Source organism: Apus apus, chromosome 3, assembly GCF_020740795.1.
Source record: "Apus apus isolate bApuApu2 chromosome 3, bApuApu2.pri.cur, whole genome shotgun sequence".
NCBI classification, from domain to species: Eukaryota; Metazoa; Chordata; class Aves; order Apodiformes; family Apodidae; genus Apus; species Apus apus.
Genome location: NC_067284.1, coordinates 53042895 through 53067311, shown reverse-complemented (window position 1 = coordinate 53067311; position 24417 = coordinate 53042895). Strand labels below are relative to the sequence as shown.

At 41.8% G+C, this 24417-nt stretch overlaps 1 protein-coding gene across 6 annotated transcripts in view; it reads left to right on the top strand.

The window, feature by feature from the left end:
• MEIS1 (Meis homeobox 1) overlaps positions 1-24417 on the top strand; it is a 112022-nt gene that overhangs the window by 51633 nt on the left and 35972 nt on the right. For all 6 annotated transcript variants that reach the window (XR_007888916.1, XR_007888917.1, XM_051613683.1 and 3 more), the window contains one exon: positions 7098-7243. Coding sequence is in view for 4 of the 6 variants with exons in the window: in XM_051613683.1 (XP_051469643.1) it covers positions 7098-7243 (146 nt within the window). In the remaining 2 variants the exon portion in view is untranslated. The remainder of the gene's footprint in view (positions 1-7097; positions 7244-24417) is intronic.

Below are 24417 nucleotides of genomic sequence, written 5' to 3'. Positions count from 1 at the left end.
TAAAAAGCTGCTGAACAAATTAATAGTAGTAAAATCTGAGGGGTTTTCCCCCTATTCATCAATGCTGTTTTTAGTCTTTGCAAAGACAGCTAATTTGCTCGTTACTTGCCTGAAGGGAATTCAAGTCAAAAGGGAGGATTGAGTTACTAGAAAAAGGTGCTTCTGTCTCTAAAGAACAAAGTACAATGATTCAAGAAAAAAACTTTGAAAATTTGTCAAATGCCAGAGTGTAATTTATACTTGTCCACGTTACTCCATCTATGAATATTTGTGTAGTAGTTTTTTGCAACTGTTTCCTTTAGTATCTTGTAAATATGGATACTATCTGTGACTGAAAACCTCTCACTGCTTATGTCACAGTCTGAATCCTTGCATGAAACACACACCATATTTCCCTAAAAGGTGTGTGCAAACCCAAATGCACAGTATTTGTTCCTTACTAATGCTAGTTTTAAATCCTTTGTTTCCTCAATAACATTTTATTAAGATTTTTTGAGAAGATTTATTCCTTAAAGGAATAAAAAAAAAAATTTAAAATATCATTCCCTTGTCAACACCATGTTTCATAGTATCATAATTGTACATAATTTTGGGGGATGTTCTGTAGGCCATTAAATGTGCTGACATGATTGCCATTGACCCCAGGAACTCTTGTAGTGGGTGCTTCCATCACATCTGACTAATTGTGGGTCCAAATTAATAGAAAATGTTCTTCCTGAAGAAGCAATTGTGCAGTTACTTTAAGCTTCTGAAATACCTTCTTGCTGGTAGCTCCATCCTCAGTTCTGTGCCTTGCTTGGGCATTGGCAGGCTGAGAGCAGTCACAGTGGGTTAATGTTAACGTATGCAGTAGAGATGTGCATGTGCGTGTGTAAAGTTTAAAATAATGTATTTTGGACAAATCTTCTAAACTCACGGGCCTTATCATGTCAAAACTTCTAGTTCTCCACAACAAATAGGTGCAACTTGGATTACCAGCTGGACATGTATCCCCAGACTGTGACAGTGCCTTCCAGCTCTGCCCTGGCATATCTGAGCTCTCAGCCCCATGAGCTGCTCAGCTTTTCTCCTTCACCACCTTTCTGTAAAGAGAAATGATTGCTTCTGAGTAGTGAACTGGTCTGTCTATACTTGTGGACATGAATATTAGCCACTCTGATTCATGTCAGAGTCAGTTGGGTGTGACTTTTGCTCACCACATTCCTGTGCCAAGAGCTGGTTGTGTCAGAAACAAATTAAAAAACTCCACATGCTTATTTTTTTTGTTCAAAGTCCATTCAATGCTGGTGGTCTGAAATGACGATCCTTGTTATAAGTTCTGTGAACAGTAGGTTGTGGCAGATTTCTTCTCTCTTGCTCTCGTTTTACACAAGAATTTGTCACGTCCTCGACCCTGCCTTTTGAGAGTTCGTAATTTTCTAGCTTATAGGAAAATCATATATCACATGTAGGCCTGGTTTTGTGCTTTGAAAAGTCAGCACAGTGGATGTGTGTGTATCCAGCCAACTGGAGATGCGTCTCTTTCTCTAAGGGATAACACAGGTAAAGGTACAGAAATTAGAAGAGTTACTCAAAATAAGCACAGAGCACTGAAGAAACGTTATAGGAAGTAATTTTGTTACTTAAAATCTCTCTCATACATGTTATGTTGCTTAATGTTACTAATGAATCCTGCTTTCCAGTTACTTGGAAAGGTTGCTAAGAGATTTGAGTTCTTGGAGGGGTTAAAAGAGAAAAGAACCAACAGAGCTGTGGATGGTCAGTGAACAGTTAAATATTTGGCTTAAATAATGTAAATTTCTCATGCTAGCAGAAGCAAGAATTTGAGGAACTCATCTTTAAATACTTGGAAAAAAAAGTGTGATAGAATATAAAAAAAAATAAATCCCGGTACTGAAAAGCCCACCATATTAGGTGTTTTAGCTCATAGCACCAAAAACATTGCAAGTCTAGTGCAGAAGTCAATAGTTTTTTCCAAACAGAGAGCATATTTAAATTATATTAGCTTATTAAATGCAGAAGTGCAAACCATAAAGTTCTTCTAGGAGGCAGAAGCTGCTTTTAACAGGAAAGATTTGGAAGCATAAAAATAAGTTCAACTTAGAGAACACTGAGACTTTAGAGGACACTGACTTACTCCCATGCTAATGGAGCCTTCCAGTCCCAGGCACACCTGAAAGTTGCTCAGGGCCTTTTCCCAGGGCTTCTGGGTGTATGTATTTCACATTTTCTTTTGTGAAAGCCTTAAAGCAGTGGGTTTAAATGCTTGATTAGAGGTGGATTGTAAAAGCTGGAAGGTGGTGTTCATTAGACAATTTGGTGGACCTCAGTGAACATAGTCTCCTCCTCTCACCCCTTCCTAGCAAATTGAACAGTAACACCAAAACCTCTCTCCAGTCTCATGACAGAGGTGTAAAAAGCAGACTTTTTAGGAATAGTATGTTTTTCTTCCATATAAACATACTTGTGCTCCAAGTACAGATTTGATCCTAGGACAGGGCTACATGCAGTGAGAAATAACCTGTTGTATCTGGTGAAGATACCTGTAGTAAAACTATATTTGACACTTTGCTATTGATATTTCTAGTCTCTTAAAATAATTTGAGGATGTTATTCTAAACAGCCACATGCAGAGGCATGGATTTTCTAGTTGAGTGGACAGCGGAGGTTTTTAGGACATTTATTTTTCTAATCTTTCTGAAATGGCCCAGGCTTGGGTTTGGGTTTTTTATAGATACATATAGATAACATAGAAATGTTAAGAGTTCTGAGGATGGACTTAGGAGCTGGGTGGCTGGAAGTTGCCTGCCTATGCCTTCCCAACATTGCATGGCAGTGACATTTCAGTTCAGTTCAGTGTGGAAGTGTGAAAGGAGGCTTTGAATTGCCACCTGATTCCTGCCCTGGCTGCCACCACTGAAGATGAGTACATGCACCACACTGCTCTCTAGAAGCACCTCTTTTGCCAGCAAAGGTTTATAACAGATCACCCAGGACAGAGAGACCAACACCCACTCAAGGAGCTGCTGTAAAGCCAGTTGCCCTTTGCTGCTTCCACCTCTGATTTCTGGGAGATTGGGAGGAGAAAGGGAAGTGGTAGGAGGTGATGGCAGTGGGGAGGGGAATGCAGTGAGAGGAGCTCCCGCTGGCATGGCTGGCCTGACCCATTCAGTGGAGCTGAATACGATAAATGCTGCTTTATCCTTTTTTGAAAGGAACAAGATAGTGCAGCCTAAATGCCTGGGTGTGCTTAAATAGGCAACTTGGGGATGCCAGAGTTGAGGACGTTTGAAATTGGAGCTCGCCAACAGCCAGGGAGCTGCCACAGGTCACCTGTCTTGCTCCATGGGGACTGGCCCAGGTCTGGCCAGAAATTGTCTATGGATGAATTGTAGTACAAATTCCTTTCTTTGTTGGTTGGCCTGTTTCCCTAGACCATGGCCTATAAAAATTTGAGTAAAAACAATTCTTAAATATTATTTTAAAGGGCAAATGGCCACTCTGAAAGGTTTGACAGTTTGACATATAGCGCCTGGTTTTGCTCACTGGGGAATGGGCGTGCAGAGCCTGGGCACTCCTCCTGCTCCTTACAGGCTCCAGGTTTTTTTTTAAATAGCATCTAGTTGCTGTGCAGAGTCGCTGCGCTCCCAGCAATTTGACAGGCAACGAGTCTGCTTCAATGATATTAAATCCTTTTAGACTAATTTGCGAGCAAGCAGAAAAACAGCTAGCACCTTCGGATCCAGTGCTCAAAACCAGAGAATCAGGTATTGCCAATTAAAGTGCCATTTCCAACCATCATATCAAGACCGATTACTTGCAGTTCCTCTGATAATGTCATGCCGTGCCTAAAGAGAAAGCAAGACAGAGTTTCTCCACAGACAAAGGATCTGGGTGGACCAAACTCTTTGGTGGCTAAGGTGGAGGGAGCATGATGCAGATTGTGCATACAACTGGGCATATGTGCAGTGTAAAGGCGAGTGCTGTGCCTGCTCTGCCCCCCGAATAGCCATGGGCCATTTTGGAGAGCCTCTGGCCCCTCGGTCACTGGCCTACTAGTTAATTGCCACACGGACTTCGTGACACATGGGCAGATAATATGACATTTTCGGTTTCTGTCACTAGCAAACGCCACGGCGTTGCTTGCACTAGTTGCTAAGAAGCTGTCAAAAACCATTAGCAGCTGGCTAAAGTTGCCCTATGGCATTTCCTCATGGCATCAGCAAAACAAGCATAAATCACCCAGTGGAGCCTCCCGCTATACTAATGAGGCTGTAAGCTTGTTTATGGACTAGCATCATTTCTATGATTATTTCCACCTTTTCAGTTCGCCTTCATTTGGCGGCAGGAGAAGTCAACTTCAGGAACAGAGTTGCTGCTGACATTTTACAAACGTGGTTCGTAGCTGCTACCGTGTGGCTGGTCAGTGGTGCTTCAAGTTTGTTTAGTGATCTTTAAAAAGAGGAAGAGGGGCAGGGGGAGGGGCGGCAAGAAAGCAGGGCAAGGGGAGAGGATCTCTGGAGACCTCACAGAGGTGAGTGTATCGAGTTGCAAAGTAGATGGAAATTCTAAAATCCACAATTGACCATTTAGACTACTCTCTGTGGTTTCAAGTCTTTACGGGATCAATTTTCCGTTTTAAAATAGTAGAAGAGGTTAAACAATTTATAAAACTATACCGAAGCATTTGCTCTTAGGATAGCTGGTCCTCTCCCTGCCTTTCACTTTCTCTAACTTGTGTTGGACGGGGCCAGAGTTTATTGTTTTAGGCTTTTCTGAACATGCACCAGTATTTACACTGGATTGAAAGCATTTGCTTCCAATGAAAATCTTGTCTTAGATTACAGCCCAGCAGTGTAATTTCCCTCCCAGATGGGAGTAAAGTAGCAGTATTTGCCTAAAAACAGTAGGAAGAACAAACTGTGCATTAAGCCAAGGCTGGTTTTGGCTTGAGCTAATGATGTAACAGAAACCTTTTATTTAGGATAGGTCAACACCAGGGATTGAAGGAGGTGATCTGGCTCGCGCTTGAAAGGTTTCTCCATTGTATCTACATAAGTCTTCACTTAAAAAATCCTGTTCCTAGTGCTTCTGCTTTCATACAGCAGAAATAAACAGGAAAGGTTCTGGGGAGTGTTATAGGTGGAATGCAGAAAGCTTTTCCTCCCCTAATGGAGGATATAATTCAGGTGCCCCGGAGGCATGCTTTCAGGAATTCTCTTGCCTGAGGTAATGGGAAGCTAAGGCTGCTTGAAGGCCTTGATTATCTATTGATGCACAAAGCTGGAAAAAAAGTCATCTCCCTTGGATTATAGTAGATATTTCCATAAATTATCAATGAGTCCTCCTCCTGTCAGGCACGAGGTGATGCCTGCTAAATTAATCTGAAGGGGGTTTGAAATGAGGAGAGAGTGTATTTTAAAAAAATAGGGGGTGGGGGGGAAGAGGGTGGGTGGATGGTTGCAGGGAGGTGGTGAAAGGCAGTGTCATTAGGTTAGAAGCTTTTCATTTTTAATCAATGAATGCGTAATACTTTTCTTTTCCTTGTTTGCCTCTCACAGACAGAAAGTGGATTAGCCTGTGGAATTTTAAATGCTGTTGAGTTGTTTCCTTTGCTCATGTTTCTTTTATGAATTATTATTTTATATGGTGAATTGCTTCTCTGTATAAAAGCTCTTTTTTTACATACTGGGCTTTCAAAGAATTTGTCAGATATCTGATTTCTTCATAAAAAATCTTGTTTGTTTCTATAACTACCCAAGGTTACCATTTCATTAAAGACACAAGCCAAGTCATAAGGACAATTATAAATTTGCAACAGTCAGGTGCTAAAAATATAACACTAATAATAACTTGTGTGTGTGTGTGCTGAAAGCTGTTTAATGAATCATAATTTTGACAGTCTACATAGTGGGTTTTGGGTTTTTTTAATTTTTTAAAATAAATTTTTATTCTTACCAGAGATAGTTTTGATTCAGCCCAATTCAGGTTACTTTCTTGATTGTTCTTCCCCTGGGGTGTTAAAAACACTTGCCTAATAACATTGCAGCTCCGTGTTGCTACAAATACAACATCCTTGGAAACCAGGATGTACCGTTCAATCCACGTGCAGAAGATTCAAAGACTGGTTTGCTCTGTGGACTTCTTTATAACCTGCCTTCAGGGTTGGAAAGAAAAACTGCATGCAAACTGGCCAGGCAGTGCAGCTTTTGGTTTTCTTTGACTGGTAGCCCATCAGCCCAGACCCAAGTTGGCTGCTATGCAGTTACATCCTTCCATAGCTATGTTGCTAATGTGATGAGAACTGTTGGAGACCTTCTCTGCATTAAGGAAATTCATTCTGGATCAGTTTGTTGTTTAACAGGAGAAGACACCTATTACAGATATGGCACACTGGCACAAAGCAGGATGTTAATTCCTATGGTGTATGTCAAATTGGTTCCTACTTATCCCACTATGCATTTCTTTCGGCTGGGGCTGGGAAGAGGGGAGGCCTGTTAGCTGCACACTTTCCATCAAAAAGTCGGGGGAAGTCAAACATCTATAAAAGACTTAAAATAAGTGATGCCCCAATCCTCTGGTTATTTTTTAATTTGGGGAGAAAAATATGATGTTGCAAGAGAGCTGCATTCTCCTCGCTTTTGTGTCTCGGAGTGGGACGGGGCACCTAGCTTCACACAATTCATAGGGATGGGACACCATCAATATTTTCCTGATTGCCATCTCAGCAAAAGTAGCTGATCGGGATCGATTTTTGGGAAGTGACCTAGTGTGAAGAAAAGCCACCGTTTCCACCTTTGCAAGCTGGCTACTTGCAACATTTTTATTTTTCTTTTTTAAAACCCTTTTGGTTTTGGATTACAGTGGCAGAGTTGGCCACACTGTCCTTCAGGATAAGCCAGAATGGGGCTGACACAGTCCTGAGACCTTCCCTCTCTCCCTGTCTCTTTCCCCCTATCCCCTTAACCCCTGATGAATTATGGTGTTAAAGAATTTATACCTCATTTAAATATTCATGCAGTTAATACCCAAAGCCAGGCTTCGGCTGAAGTATCTAAAGGTAGCATAAGTCAAAATTTGATTCACTATATTTACAGGTGACGGCTTGGACAACAGTGTAGCTTCCCCCAGCACAGGTGATGATGATGATCCAGATAAGGACAAAAAGCGACATAAAAAGCGTGGCATCTTTCCCAAAGTAGCCACAAATATCATGAGGGCATGGCTGTTCCAGCATCTAACAGTAAGTGAACTCTAGATCAAATATGCAAAATAAAACACGGAAAATGTCATAGTTGTAGTAGTCATAGAAAGCGAAAAATGCGTGTGATATTGCTGACAGGCAGCTCAGGGAACCTTTCCGAGCAGAGCTGTTGTTGTCTCATTTGCTAGATGCCAGGGGAAGAGCATGGAGCATATGTTTTTATGGGTTTGGGATTTTTTTGTGTGTGTTGTTTTTAGATTTTTTGTTTGTTTGTTTGTTCGAGTTGCAGTTGTTAACAGGACGTCACTGCAAAATGTGACTAAGCTTATCCTAATAACCTCGGAGACCTGTCCTGCCCTGCTGCTTGCACAGCTGCAGCTCCCCTTAGATGATGTGGGAATTGCTGCTTCGAAGCAGGGAGCAGCCTTCAGCCCCTTGTTCTGTGCTCCAGAGAACCACAGACAAGAACTGGGGAGATTAAAAACAAAGCAAAAAGTGAACAAAGACCTTATGTCAGAGATCATCAGAAGCTTCTTGATGAAAGGTCTGAATGTATCTGGTTTAATAGGAAAGTATAATTTTTTTATTTGAGATTTTCTCATTCCCAGAGTGTACATTACTCCTATATATAATGTTATAAAGGGGGGAGGGATGTGCACCTATTTCTGTTGCCACAGCTACTTGTTTGTTTGTTGTTGGGTTTTTTTGTTGTTCTTTTTTATAATTTTCTTTTTTTTTTGTTCCTGGGATCAGAAATCAAAGCTCTGGACAGGTGTGTGGGGTTAAATGGGATGCTGGAGCTTCTTTCAAGGCTTTATATTGTGTACCACACCTTCTAATGTTAGCATTTAGAAAAGTTTCTAATGCTGTTTTCCTTTTTTCATCATGTTGTGGTGATCTGTCACTGTGTTTTCATCCACTGTGGGGATGTGGGTCTTCAGCCCCAGGTTTTCTGTCTGAACTTTTCTGTGCCAGGAGGATACGGGCAGGCAAGGGGTGCCAGGAATCTGCAGGTGGTAGTGAAGAACAGCTCTCGCCTCTAATCCCAGCAGTTGACTCTTCTTCCCTGCCTTTAGTTAGGGTCAGGGTGAAACCAGAAGCCAGCCAGCTAGCCCAGCCCTGGTGGGAGCCCTGCCAAGGGTGTACTTGTTAACTGGAGGAAGTGCTCACTCACATCACTTCTCCATCCCCCGCTGAGCCAAGAAACCAGATATCTGCCGTGACTCTTGTCAGCACTGGGATCAGGCAGGGAATCCTGCCCAGCATGGTCCTGGGTTGCTATGAATGAACCTTCATGCCAGAGCCCTCCTCCAAGGCCAGAGAGGGCCTCGGATACCACCAAGTTAATCTCTCTCTCTCTGTCAGACTCTAGGTCATCCACGCCCTAGCTTTGCCAGCTCCTTAGCCCTGTCGCTGGAACATTCATCACATGGCTTCTGAAGGCTGAGGTCCCTTTTGCTTTTGGTGGCACCCAGATTCTAGGTCTTCACCCAAAACAAGCTCACACCTGGTGTGTGTAGGTAGATGTGAGGTGAAGGACATCTGCCTCTAAAACAGTCCAGGGATGCTGTACTGGCAGCAATGTTCATACCAGCCTGGTTTAGGTTCTGGATTGAGGAGATGCTCTGGAAGCTCTGCAGTCAGTACAAGGCACACCAGGGGATACTGGGCAACTGCATGTCAGTCCCTGTAGTTCCCAGCTGAGGAATTACAAATTAGATAGTGTGTATTACTATTAATATTTTTTCCTGGAAGTGGCCTGTTGCTGTGTTTGTGCTAGTAAATCAAACAGTACCCAGGCCTGGGCACAGAAACATGACAGACTGTCCTGTTAAGCTGCTTGAGCAGTCTCCAGGATGCTCTTAGCCTAGGGTGGATACCACCCTTCAAACCCATTCCTGGGAGCATAGAAGATAGCAGGGGTGACTTCTGAAAGACCTTGTGGCAGGATCCAGTCCATGTTGAGCATTTAGCTCCATGGGCTTGACCTGATCCTGCAGCTGGCTTTACGCACAGTCTCAGGACCAGAGAATGGACCCTATCACTGTTTTGTCCAGATTAGGTGTAGGATGCAAGTATTGTTTTGCTCTTCTCCTGTGCTGTAATGGTGTGCAAAAGAGAAGATGAGAGTATCTGTGGAGACAGGTGCTCCTGGGAGACACCATCTGGACATCTGCTAGTAAGGTGGTCTCTTCTTCTCAAATAGAGAAGGAACCCCCCCACTGCATTTTTTGCCTTGCAGCACAAAGCTAAAGCTTGCTTTGAAAATCTGCTATCCCCTGTGCAGATCCATCCCAGCCAAGTGAAGCCTGTGGATTTATTGCAGGGTAGCTTTCTTCAGGCAGCATGATGGTAGCTCCAGGCTTGTCTGATCAGCTCATTAGAGCACAATTGGTTTACCAAGACCAACCTTCTCCAGCTAGCACCTTGAGACAGACTTTTCAAATTGACTCTAGATGAGTTTGCGGGCAGTTTCCCCAAATTAAAACATGTCTGGACAACATTGTGGGCTCTTCGAAGCGCACACTTCAGCTGGGTGTACTTTTACTGGAGTGAGAAGGCATCAGAGAATTTGTGCCTCTAGAATAGCGGTGGGTTTTGTGTGTCCTCCAGGCAAGCACATTGATAGCACGGGGAAGAGTCGACGCTACCATTAGTGCTAGAGCAATATAAAATGTTGACAAGCTGCTCAGGGTGCTGTACTCTTTAGTCTTGGGGGAGGGGGGAGAAGACGGGCCATTCTCCACACCTCTCTACAAAAAAAAAAAAACAGGCCCAAATCATAGCTGCAGTCAGACCAGAGAAGTAGGAGGATGACAGACTGGGGACAGCAATGTGCCCTTGTGGACAAGAAGGCAGATGGTATCCTGGACTGCATTAAGAAGAGTGTGTCCAGCAGGATGAAGGAGGTTCTCCTTCCCCTCTACTCTGCCCCAGTGAGACCACATCTGGAGTATTGTGTCCAGTTCTGGGCTCCCCAGTTCAAGAGGGACAGGGATATACTAGAGAGAGTCCAATGGAGGCTATGAGGATGATTAAGGGACTGGAACATCTGTCTTACCAGGACAGGCTGAGAGACCTGGGGCTTTTCAGTCTGGAGAAGAGAAGACTGAGAGAGGGTCTTATTAATGTTTACAAATATCTGAAGGGTGGGTGTCAAGAAGAAGGGGCCTCTCTAGTGGTGCCCTGTGATAGGACAAGAGGCAACAGACACAAACTAGAACACAGGAAGTTCCAGCTCAAGATGAGGAAAAACTTCTTTATTGTAAGGGTGACAGAACACTGGAACAGGCTGCCCAGAGAGGTTGTGAAGTCTCGTTCTCTAAAGACTTTCAAGACCTGTCTGGATGTGTTACAGTGTGAACTGCCCTAGGTGATGCTGCTTTGGCAAGGGGGTTGGACTCAATGATCTCCAGAGGTCCCTTCCAACCCATACTATTCTATGGTTCTATGAGTCTATCACTGAAGGAATTAAGGCTCCAGTTAATTTTTGAGGGTGTCTGGTCCTCATGGCTGTTCATGACCCTACACACAGGCATGACAGTGTCCTCAGTTGGTCTCCTCACTGTGGGAGGGAGGTCAACTGAGGAAACTAGAGAGCCCGTATCCTTTATTTATTTATTGTTAGTGAATTTGGTCATCCCTAGGGTGTCCTCCCTAAAGTGGGAGGTGAGGAGAGATAGGGAGGGGGTTCTGTTTGGTCAGGGAGACCTAAGGGCAGGTGATACCTCCCTTTTCCCCCAGTGCTTAACATGCTTTCACATTCCCATCCTGAGGGAAGAAATGAGCAGTGGTTAACCATGAAATCCAGCATCCCCTTGACCACTGGTGCTTCCTAATTGGGGTGTTAGTATGGAGCCCTCCTTTTCAAAGGAAATGTTATGTTTTTTTCTCGCAATTGTAATATTAATACACATCAGTGGCATGGAATTAAACAAAATAGACAGTAATTGCTGTGGCTGTCATACTAATGATTAATGGTTGGAAAGATTTAAAATAAATGTTGGGACTAATACAGTCTTTCAAAAGTGTATAGGCTGGTTAATTCCTTCTGTGCAGTTATTCCATCTCCAAGAGTATTAAATCTTCCTCGTGTACTGACTTAATTTCCTGAGGTTTGTCCATTGGCTCTCGTTTCCCGCTTAGGAGGGAGTTCTTTTTTTCTTAATTGAAGGATGAAAAAAAATAATCAAATAATCAGATGCAAGGCCACAGCCTTTCTGTTTGTGGAAGTGTTTGGGCAATAGTTCCCGCTCAGTGTCACTCTGTACGCCCCCCATGATTTTGACTGATGTGCAGAGCTGAGTTGACATGTGCCTGAAGGGTGGGCAAGCACTGTCTTCTGTGGGTGCAGGCAGTGTGCTCTGAAATATTCCAGGGTGTAAATTCATCCGAATTGCGCCCCTCCTCCCCTCCTTTTTTATTTTCTTCCCCTTGGAATAATGACAACAAAAAATAATTGGCTAAAGCAATAGCAGAAGTGGTGACCAGACACTTAGGACTTTGCAGGATTTATTTTAACTGTTTGCTGTTCTGATTTAATTGTTATTAAATGTATGGGTTGGAAGAGCTGCCTGGGTTGACCTTTAGTTAGGCAAAACATAGCTTTGGAGCTTATTGAATTTTTTTATGGTAGATTATGACAGCAGCCTGTAAATGTTGAGGTTTGCGAAATCTGTTTTTAGGATTTTGCCATAAATTTGAGGTGAAAGGAATGTCCTGTTATTATTTGGATAAAAATATCAATAAATAAGGCTGCTAATAGTTGGGTGAAGAGATAAAAGTTGAGTCAAAAAATAAGGGGAGGTTTGTGTGGTGGCATCAGATGAACATGAAATGACATGGCAGTATCTAGAGGAAGGACTGAGGAGAACAAGTCCTGTGCTGGAGATGGGCTCCAGAAAGTTGGCATAATGATAATTTCACCGTGTGCTGCAGCATGGCAAAATTTTACATACCCTCTTTTCTTTTTTGTTATTATTATTTGTTGCATCAATTCACATTTAGATCTCACCACTGTATTTCAAGCAGTTCTCCTCGCTGTAGCTTACAACCCTCAGCAGGGATTGCAAAAAAAGGGAAAAGCTTGGAGAAGGGAAGGGGAAAAAAATAATCTTGCCTACAACCAGATCTGTGTAAATTAGATTGTGGCAACAGGATTAATTTCTGCTTCGATAAATACTATGCTTTTGTCCCAGCAATGGAACCTTTTGGTTGGAAACTAGAAGAAGGGAGTTTGGGGGGTGTCTATTCAAGTGTTTTGTTCACTCATTGTGAATTCTCTGCATCCTTTAAATCCAGCTTAATTTAAAATGTTGGGATTCAGAACTCATTTTGGGGATTATACTATGTAATTGGTTTGTTATATGATGAGTATTTGATGATCTTCACGTTCATCATCTAATCAGGCAAAAAAAGCCATAAAATTATAATCCCAAAAGATGTTTAATAACACTTTAAACTACTGAAGGCTTTATTTAAGCACATTAGGGGATTATAAACTACTTTTTTTTAAAATGGTGCCAAGAGGTAGATTCAAGGACTTCAAACACCTTTTAAAAAACAAATTGCCATGATTTAAAAAAAAAATGAATGGAGCAAGGATTTCTTTCATGTAAATCCCATAATTTAATCATTATTTTTAACTGCTTTTAAAACAATTTCCTTAAGAGGTTAAATCTTACTGAAATGGGAGACAGAGCAGAAAGTAGACGACATAGCTGAAAGATGTTGACTTTCCAGTAAAAGTGAAAGGGTTTTTTTCTGTTCTGTCTCTAGGTTTTGAATCTTTATTGATCACCTGATACCATTCTTTTAACAAGGAAACTTGTAATAAGCAATAGGCAATTTATTTAGCAAAGTTGTCACTTGTATAAAAGCATTTCTTGGAGGCAGGTATTTGAAGGATGCACTTTATATCCGGATCTAGCTGAGAAAAATAGTCCATTTCAAGGATGTTAATCTGATAAAAAAATACTATTACACCACTTAATTCTGTAAGTTTTGGTTATGTATTAATATTTTCCAGGCCAGCAGCTTTTTAAGGTTAAAGCAAGTGGGTTTCATGTATTTTCCCATTCCTCCATGATTATGAGATTTTGTCTTGAGGGGAGCATGGGGTTAAAATTTGGCTCCCTGCCCCTACTCCTGTGCAGGATAATGTCTGGTTTTGGAAACGGGTATAGAGAGGGCAGATGGGTATAAAACTAGGCTGCTGAAAACATAAAAAGGCAAAGTGTTTGGCTAAAAACAATGACAATTTTCTTTGCTCTCCTTTCTAGAGGATTTGGAAGCATTAAAACAAAGCAGCCCCCCTAAAAACACAGCTTACAGTGACTCTCTATCCTGCACCAACTGATACTTGCTCTGCAAAATGCCAGAATGCTCTGGGAGCTCATCTGCGTAACAGGGGTCATATTTCCAGATATTAGACTTAGAACTGGGAGGGGGGTCCCCCTCTTTATGCCAGATACACAAGTCTCCTCTTTCACTCAATTTTATTGTGGGCAAAGCTGTAAAATCTTTCTTCCACATCTGTGAGACTTCTTAGTGCCAGCTGTCCTGAATTCCTGGGAAAAACCAGGAGTTTTTAGCTTGCCTTTGGTTGCCCATGCACCACCATCCCCTCAGCTGGGAAGGTGGGAACTGGGGCTCCTCCCGTTCCCAGCAGTGGGGAGACTTGTTGGAGCAGAGAGCAAAAGCATCCATTGCAGGTTGGTGCAAGTTACTCAGGTTGAGTGGATGGATGTTCAGATGCTCCCTTCTGCTGGTGGAGGTGCTGTGGCAGTCTTCTTCAAGAGGACAAAAAGGGAAATTATATTATGTAGGAAGATAATTATTCCAAGGCTCTGTCAGAATTGAATTGAGAGCTCCAGAAAGGAGGGCAAACTGGATTTAGGTAACTTGGTTTGAATTAACTTCTTAACCCTTCAGCCCTCTCAGAGTTTGATGAAGAACACTCACTGTCAAAACCTTCAGCATTTTCTTTAATTGGGCTCCAATTTTGTTGCTTTGACCTGCTGTCCAGCCTCCATGGGTTGGTCCATTTTCTAGTGTGGGTGAGTGTTCCCATTTTAAAAGAAAACTGTTGCTTTTCATGGGATACCTTTAGCAATGCTGCTGTTGCTCCTTTTTAATGATATCTTGGAAAGCCTGGGTCTCATGGTCTGAGATCTCATGCTGCCCTATAGGTTTTTTAAGTTGCCGGCACTGAGCTATACTACAAATATTTGGGTTTAGACTGGAAAGAAAAAACCACAGGGTGCTTTAGTCAATTGGTTCAAGGAAACCATATTCCTCACATAGGCTATTCTCATGTTCAGAAGTACAGTTAATTACAACATGTTTTTTCAGATCTGTGATTCAATCTTATTTCTGATGAAGGCAACCGTGTTCTCTTAAACTATACAGCATGAGATATCTCGTCCTGAGCTCCTCGCCGGTGTCAGGAGTAACAGTGGTCCAGGGATGTGTTTTGGTTGAAATCAGAAGGTAGCCAGCAGCCTGGGATAGGTTTTTGAGACAGACTGTTCCCGAAGGACTAACTTGTCTTTTTCCTAATTTCCCCCATTTTCCACCTTGGAGGCAGTGTTGTACTAATGTGGAAGCCACCAGCACATTAAATAATTTGAATTATTTGGAAGCTGCTGAAACACATTAGTATTTACACACCAGAAGAATTTCACATCTGAGTAGAAGCGAGGGAATACTGAAAAGATGAAACATGATAAACATTAATTCAGATGTTAAATTACACTTGCTCTGGTTGTACTAGAACTCCTTTTGTTTGCATAAATATTCTAGGAAATTAGTTTACCAGCAAGAATGTTTGCAGTAATACGAATTTTTAAGTCAACAGTAGATGTTTTGCTTTCTTCTCCACCCTCTCCTTTCTTTTTGAATTTGCAGCTGTGATATTTTGTGTCTGCAACTTCATTTTTGAAATTAGCCTCTTCCAGTCAAGGCACAGAAATGTGATATGTGATGTACTGTCTTTCTGAAGTCATATGAGATTCCAGTATCACATTTTGAAGGGGGGGGGGGGGAGGTCTGAACACCAATTTGTAAATCTGGAGGTATCCATGGAAATATCTGGGCAAATAATTTGCAATACAAAGTAGACCAAAGGCAACAACAGTATCTTGGCAAGCAGTGGGTGAGCAGGAAATGAGGATAAATTTCTGGGCTCAGTTGTTCATTATTAGCTGTTTGTTTAGCTTCTCCTCTAACACAGTTTCTACAAAAGAGCCTAAGTTGATTCTCAGATATGCTTATGTATGGAAGTGTCAGGGTTAAATTTTTATTGGCAATCTCCTAACTCTTGCAGGAGTTTCATAGCACACTAATATAAGCTAACGAGTGACTTAATCAGATCAGGTAAAGTGCCAAAATATGAGGCACCAAACCAGTTGGGCACATATCTGATGAGATGTGTTAATCTGCAGCGTAAGATAAGCTGACTTTCAAAGAGGGTCACATTTGGAAGTGGTACATCAAGTTGTGTAAGATGCATTCCCTTGCTCTGGCATAGAGATCCTACATCTGTTTGCATGAACTTAACCCTTGTTTGAATGAACCAAAACAGTGACATTGCAGTGAATATAATCTGTTTGTTGCTCCAGGACAGGCATGAGATATGAATTGGTTTTAAACATTTTATTTCCCTTGTAGTGCATTTACCTTCAGCTACACAGAGTCTGCACTGCTACAGCTTACACATTTTTTCTTGTTGTCTATACTCAAGAAGCTCTGATTCCTAATTAGGGAAAAACTGGTTATGTTTATTATCTGTCCATCAAAACTACTCAGAGAAGACTTTTCTTGTGGAAGGGAATTTTTTGTTGATGGAAAGGTAAAATATTTAATGGACAATGCCATATTTTCCCCAAAAATGCTCAGCTGAAAATCCAGTTTTCAATGTATGAAAAATACTTCTGGCTCCTCACCCTGTAAGCTACAGCAGTGCTAAATATATGTGTAGAGAGAAGGTAAGTAGGCAGAAAAGAGTTTAAGTTAATATGTAGTTATCTAATATATCTTGCCTTTTGCATCATTGCCTGATTTAGACCCGTAATATTTAGCAGAGTACTCATTTCACTTCAGTGGTGGGCCATCATTTTAATAAGCTGTAGGAGACTTAGCACTGCATCTTCTGCTTTATGAACCAGAAACTGCTGCCCAGAAAATACTTCTTGGTCTTTAGGTGTAGCACTAATATTCCTTTCTTGGCTACTGGTTGACCTTTTCTAATCGAGCCTGTACAGCATAAGATGTTTTTGAACTATTTTTTCTAAAAACACCCAAGACACCACCAACTTATTCCCACCATGATGGTCTGTACCAGTGATGCAAAAAGTGAAGTAGTCAAGTTAATGACAAAAATGCATCACATTAGTCACACTAGTTAAAACAAAGATTTGCTGATGATATAAATATGATTTCCAAGGACTTTATTGGAACTCACAGGGCAAACAGTGGGACTCTACCTTAAGGTGGCTTGCTTTGTTCATTAGCTAAATTCAGCTTTGAAGTGGAACTCTTATTGCTAGACCACTTTTATTCATGTCAGCCAGAGCTTTTGTGGTCCTTGGATGATATTTTTGGGAAGGTAAATGCCCTATTAGATGAATTGGCTAACTAACAGATTTGTTGCCAGAACTCTTACTTATTTGCTGCGAACTTTTTGCTGATCCAGGTGTTGCGCTGTGCTTGCGAGGGAATGGCAAAGAGGATAAATCCTTGGTTTTGGTGTTGAAACCTGAGCCTGGGTCTGTCAGTGCAGCAGGTTATAAACCCCAGAGGCTTCTAAGCTACAGCTGGGGACAGAATTTTTAAGCTGGTAATACCCTGAATCTTAGGATTCTTATGAATAAAGTGCAATTTTAGTAATGTTTTCATAAACAGAAGTAATGGCAGCGTTTTAGTAAACAGTGGCATTAGTTGCATCAAAATTGCACCACATTGGCTTTTAAATTACTCCACCTGTCTATATGAATAGGATTTTCAATGTCGAGGCACACAGACAGCTGCTGCTAATGTTTTTTTTTTCCTCCCTGTGCAGATAATGCTGGCAAATCTACAGCCATCAAGGCTGGGTTTCTGATGTAAAACGGTACCTGACCTACTGGCTCTGGTGCTACAAAAGGAACAGCTTTAATTACTAATCGCTGTGTTTTAGTTTTGTACTTGTTGATGTGCAAAATGTTGTGTAACCTCTAGTTCACTTCCACCGGTGATGGTACACTGGCTGCAATTATTTTCAAAATAATTTGTGTTCCTCAGTGGCAGCTTAAAATCTTGCCTAGTTAGCACTCAGATAATTAGCACGGGTCTGGCCCTCCAGGTCCCTCAGCCCTCGAGTCCCACTAGTCTCCCCCTGCCTTGGAGGGCTGTACTGAGTTGAAATGGGAGTTTCAGTTACAAATCCCACCTAGTTTATTTCTAGGACCGTCCCTCCTTTCTGTTAGGTGGGTGTAATACTCACAAATTTGTGGTCTAAATTCTGCCCTGGGTTATTCTCCATTAAACCCCTGGGAAGCTGGAGTGGTTATGTGGAGGCTAAGTCAAGGCACGCTGCCTTGTCTCACCAGTCGTTAATGAAAGGGTGCCACGGTGGCTAATAAGTCTGATGCACAGCTTGATGCTGTTTTACTGGGTTGGGTTTTGTGGGGATGATGCGGTTACCAGCCTTGCACTGGGCTTTAAAAGGGTTAAATGCGATAATGGTGCCATTAAAAATCCAGCTTGCCAATGAGCTATTTTGTATGAATGGTATAAATATAAGATACACTTGTCTGGCTCATTTGCAAGCATTCTTTTTGACTTCTTTCGCACAACTGGTGTTTTTGTGTTTAATTTAACAAGAAATGAGTAGTAAATGAAAGCTGCTGCCTGAAATCCCACTGTGAGCGTGTTTTGCACTTGGCTCCCCAGTGAAAAGGCAATTTGTGGAATTATGTGATAGAGTAATTAGATGAAGCCAGGGCTTCTGATTGTTGCCATGCTTATGTGGTAAAGGTTTGCTGGGGGAAAAAAGAAAAAAAACACTGATTATTACCCTGGCAAGTTGGCTCAAAGCTTCTTCATTTATTTGTAAACAGAATATTTAGTGACCGCATAGGAAGTAGCTGTAATCACCAGCTCGTAAAGAAACCACAGCAGAGCTTTTGGATTTTTACAGAGTGCTCATGTAAAATTTAAGCTGGGAGGCAGAATCCCTGTTAATGTAATTAGGATCTAATTTACCACCCTTTGCACACAGATGTAATAATGTTGAGATATTTATTCTATCTTTAAGCACATTACATATACCTCAGTGCAGCAGTTCCTGAACAGAAACAGGTGTGAGCACTTTCCAGATTCATTTTTACACTATAAACACACAGTGATTTAAAGGGAAATATTTACCAAAAAAAAGAAGAAAAAAAAAAGAAGAAGAAAAAAAAAAAAGCAAGGGGAAAGAATGTCTGCAAATGAGGCAGTAATGGACAGTTGCCCTTTATGTACTGATGGATTTCTCAATGGTTAAGTAAATTAAAGCAAATGCTAGAAAAATCAATAGGCTTGCAGAGTCTTGGTTGTGCCTCATAGACTTCAGGACAGAATGACAGATGTGGTGCATATGACCCATTTAAGTATTAATGCTTGGGAAATTGCCTCTGCGTGCAAGGTTATAGGCCTCGAAATATTGTTATATTAAATTACAGACAATAATATTTTTAAGTATATATGGAATTTATACGTTTCAGTTTAGTTATTCTTCGACATTACATTTGTCCTGGAAGATTAGTTGTGTGGCTGTTTCTCTGGAACGGTAAATCAGGTTTAAAAATGTTCAGGCAGTGAATTGTCTTTCCAGGGCTGCTGCTGAGTGTGTTGCATGCTACGGGGCTACAGCAAACGTGTTAAATAAGCGCCAGGTAGCCAGTGTGTTCACTAGCAAATGTAGCATATAAGTGAATCTAAATTAAATATCATTAAAAGGCGGCTTTCTAAATGGCGAGAGGGCTTACACAATACATGGAATCAGTGTTAAATGAGGTTATTCTGTATGACTAAACACAAAGTAATATATGAAGTGCATGGTTGCAGTGAGCTAAGTAACGTAACCACTAAGTCAAATCTTTCTCACCATCTTCTTCACATGCCGCAATTGGAAGGGGTAACTTTGCATGGGCAGGATGAATAAAAACTGACCCGATGCCGCACATAAATTCTCCCAAAATAGAGACATTATGATTAATCCAAGCAGGCAGACGAGCTCTAGATGAGATCGTTTCTGGCACCTCTGATTTCTGTCATTTCTTGCTGTACTTCCTGCAAGGTACTGGGGAAATAGACCAAGTTAATTGTCTCTTCTTGGCATCTCTGGCAGGAGGACCATGAAAATAGGTGGGACCCCTGATTTTGGTGCTGCTAGAAGGCAGAGCAGCGTGTTTCCTGTGTTTGCCAGTGTACCTTGCCAGTTATCCTGACGTCACCCCAAACGCCTGTTTCTGTGAAGGAAGCGGTGAATTCAGTTTATATACAACTCCTGTGTTTAATGTTAAAGGGAGCCTTAGTCTTTCACAATACATTCCTATTGCTTGCTGAAGCCCTGGAGTCAAAAGTATTCCTTTCAAATGTTACTTCTCATTTTTAACTGCTATATGTGTAACAGATATATTTACCTTTTGTTTGTTTGTTTCTTGATTATCTCTGATATTTGAAGTTTGGGTGCCACTGTCTCCTTTCTGGCTCTCCCCTTCTCTGTTATTCCTTTTCTCTGAAGCACAGAAACTCACTGAGGAATAAAACAAAGCATCCCCATGCGTTATAAGGGCTACACACTACTATTTGGAGTACCAGCAAAACAATGACATTGCAGAAGGCCTGTTGAGGATATATTTGCGTATTGAGGCTGAATGAGAGCGAGTGGTGCTGAAGGCTGTCAGGCCAGGGCTGAGTGATGACAGACCCTTGTCATTTGCCCACATCCAGCTTCATTGCTATGGTGACAATACGCAGCAATGAAAGTTGCCGCTGAGGGTCGTCCAGCATCCTCCATGGTTGCCATAGCTGGCAGCATCTTGAAGGCAGTGCATTCAAGCCATTGGTGTCAGAGCAGCACCAAATCTCTCATGACAGAAACTCCTCCCAGGTTTTCGAGTATGCAGGGAAAACTGCTCCCAGTGCCGTCGCCAGCCTTGGCAACTTCTTGCATCGGTGACAAAAATTGTCTTTACCTGTTTTAATCATTTCTGTGTGCCTCGTGGTGGATTTCCTTGTTTTATTTTGTGTGGCACACAAGCTGGGATATATTCTGTTTTTACAGCCTGGCACTTACCTGCCTGGTGGCATGGGATGGCCATGGTCCTCCTCCCACCACACGTAAAGCAAACATATTAATCAGTATTTAGGCGATGACCGCTTTCGTTAAATGTACGTGCAAGGGGCCCTAGTGAACAAGCTCTTTTGTTCCCAGCCAAACCAGAAGGGATCAAAGGTCAGCAGAAACCCAGAAGCCATCAGTCAGGGCGGTTTTTGCTGGATCCTGGGGTTGTCAGCTCTGTAGTCACCCTTGGCAACCTGGGAGGCCGCCCGCTTGCCTTCCCACCGCCTGGCGCAGAAGCAGAGCATCCGCTCTCCCAATCGCTGTAAAAAAAGATGCTGACATGAAGTCAGCATTTGAAATACAGTGTGAGCATTGCTGTGCACTTCTTTGCTATTAAAGTAATTTGACAGTGGGATTAGAGAAAAGATACGTTGCCTTCATAGTGATCGTTTTGCAGCATTCATCTTAAATATGCATTTTAAGTCTGCAGATTCAAGTTTGGTTTATTGGCAAAAGACAACTCAAAGGAAGCAGCAACATGCTGCTGAAACATGCGTCTAGTCTTCTGAATATAAAAGTTCACTTAAAAAAAAAAACTTCTGGTATAGCATTTATTTCCTTTGAGCAGATCGATTCCTCCCCCCACCCCCATGATTTTAAAGTACATTTGGCAGTAATCAGTTTATCCTTATTAGAAGCTGTGGTAAAAGGCATAGTTGCTGAGTCAATTCACTCCGTTTACTTCCCCTATTGAGCCTTAATGTGTCCCAGTCCCCACCCCTTACAGTGAAAACATCATCAATTACAGGGCTGACAGGAGCCTGGGACCCGGTGTAAGTTGCTCCTTGGGGTTATTCCTCTTGCACCAAAAAAACTGGCACTCAGCAACATTCATCACTTCGCCCTACCTAAGATGATGGAACAAATGGTGGGGTGAATTCTCAGAGGGGAAAAAAAGGGGGGAAACTGAGTTTGAATACATGAGAAGCAACTTTGGGCTCCTATGACAGGAGAAATAGAGCCATCAGCTGACACGCAAGCTTCCCACTGCAGTTAAACATTGTTGCTGAAGCTGGAGAGAGACTCAGTTATCCTTCGAGACTCAGTTATCCTTCAGCCAGGTGCCTTACAGTGCTGCTCCTCATGGCCTGACCTGCAAGAGCTTTTCTATTTTGGCAACCGTGCTGGAAAAGCAGCTTCAGTGCTGGAAAAGCAGCTTCAGCACCACTGCTGAGGAGGTGTGCTGGCTGCTTGAGCTTTTGTCAGCTCTTTAGGGTGAAATACATTTCAAACGCTTCTCAGTTTGCTCCAGTTTGCTCCCATGATATGTGTATTTGTTTCAAACACCCTGAATCCCCTCTGGTGGGAAATATTTTGATGTAGGATCTTAATTATTTAATGTGATGTGGCAAACCTTATTCTCCAAAACCTCCAGAAAGACAAAAATACGGAATAAAATGCGCTTTGTTACCATCACTTCCCCTCCCAACAAAGCAAAGCAAAGAAGCCCAACAAGCCGGACAAATCCAAACATCAAAGCCTCAAAATTTGGGATTATTTAAATTTTCAAAGTTATCTTGGGGGAAATAAAGGGGGGGCGGGAGGTGGGGTTGCTCTGCTTGCCTTTGCAACAAAATATAAAGCAGTCACGATAAGGCGGAAGAAATTCCCTTAGCCATACACCTGGCTTGTTTTTACACCCGGTGCTGCGGTTAGATGGTTGTCTAAATAAACAGAGATTAGATGGAAGGCTTTATCTCAAAGCTGGCACTGGTTATCACACTGCTTCCTCCCACTCCCTCCCTCCGATTGTGAGTTGTATAAGAAGACTTAGCAAGCATAACTTAGAGCCGATAACCTTTGAATGTTAGTTCAAGGAAGCTGTGCCATAGTAACAAAAAAAAAAATCATGCAAACTCCATCACAGCCTATTCGAACAAGCAGTAATTTTACAATAACGCTGATTTAAAGGAAGAAATACTTGGTAGGCTTTTAGCTCCAAGAGTCCTATTCGAATTTGGCCTGATCGATAATTTTAATATTTGAACAATGGTAAAAGATGCCAAGAATGAACTCGTGTTTGTTCTTCAAATAATCTCTCTCCTGGGGGTCTTACTTTAACCTTTCTTTAACAAAGGGAAGCAGTGATGTTTCATGTGAAGAAATTGTTCCAGCCCTGCAGTTGGGGATTGAACTGATCATGATGTATCTGTGGAAGAAGCCACTGTTGACATTTGCATTTGATGGTAAAAATATATATATACACACACCCACCCCCAAGCATGGGACATAAAAAGAGGCTGCCAGGTAGTGGGTGGCTTATGGCCCTCCATAAAAGCAAAAAGGCAAACTTCTTGTGGTTCTGCATGGGCGCAAAATCAAAATGCGTCTTTTCTGAGTGTACCTTGGCAAGCTAATGCTCCATTAGCATGACACACAACACATGAAGAGGAGGAGAAAGGTCTTTGGAGTCCTTGCAACACGCCTTCCAAAAATAAACCCCCCCACAACCAGGGAGAGGAAGAAGGGGGAAAGCATCCATGCGCTACCGCGAGGCAATGTCATCATGATGTTGGGAAGCCAACTCACAGTGAGCGGGTGAGCGTGGGCATCTCTGCCCTTGTCGTTCAGATTACCGCCCTGCCACGCGCCCAGTTACACAATGTGTAAAGGCGAGGGTTATTTCTAGGACAGATAATTGAACATTAATACTCGTTGACATTGTCGTTGGAATGATATGTCAAGCTGACAGGGCCTATGTGCTTACATCTGCTGATTGGCTGCAGACGAAGGGCATATTTGGCAGATCAGACCCCAGGCCTCACCGCTGCCGAGCCAGGGATGATACAGCCATTAATCACGAGCTGCCATCTTGGGCTACCTTTCTGTAAGACAGCGGTTAAGTCCCTGCTTTTTTGGGTGGAAGGCATAGTTTGCAAAATGACATTGACCCCCACATATGCATACACACCTTTGCACGTGTAAAGATGTGTATGTATCTATGAAACGTATTAAACAAAAGCATCCTTAATGCTGCATATGCATGAGTGCTGCCGTTATCTCAAACAACTGTTTTCCATCTGCTAATGTAAAAATAAAAGAAAGTGGAGTAGAAGTTCTTCAGAAGGACTGATTTCATGATCAAGTTCGATGAGGTGTTTCTGATTATCTCTAACTTAAGGATTAACTGACATAACAGCAGTAGCAGAATTAGCTTTTTTTTTTTAGTATCTTTTTTTCTTTTTTTGCATCTTTTTGCTGTGTCTATTCTTCTGTATGTCAACAGACCCTTCAAGACAGCCTTCTACAAAGTGGCTACATTGCAATCACTCTTATTCCCTCACAGCCAAAATACCACAAACGATGCCTTTCAATATAATTTTATAACAAGTCTTCAGAGAGCTAATGCCTTTGTCACAGTATTTCTACAGCCAGACTTTGCTGCATAAGTAACTGTTCAGAGGAACAAGAAGCAGCCGGAAAACAATTACAGAGGCCTTTGACACCAGAGTCAGTTCTATTTTCTTAAAATAGGGTTAAACATCATGTTTGTAATGTCTCATGTATAGTTTGGTTCTGCATAAAATGCTATAAAATAGGACCCTTGAGAACATCCATTATTACATTTTGGTTAACATCACAGATTTTAAAAATCCCAGTTGCATCTAAGACATGAAATAAAGCTTTCATCTGTAAAGATCTAGTTTCTCTTTGTTATTAAAATAAATGAAGTCATTAAACAAAGTATATGCATATAATAATCAAGTTCATAATTTCATGTTATCAAAATGATGGATTCAACTTTTTTTTTTTTTTTTTTAATCAGACTAGTCATTGTAGTATGGTTCATGTACAGAACAAGTTCAGATGTGCCTGGTCTGTCTTTTCCTACGTTGTGACT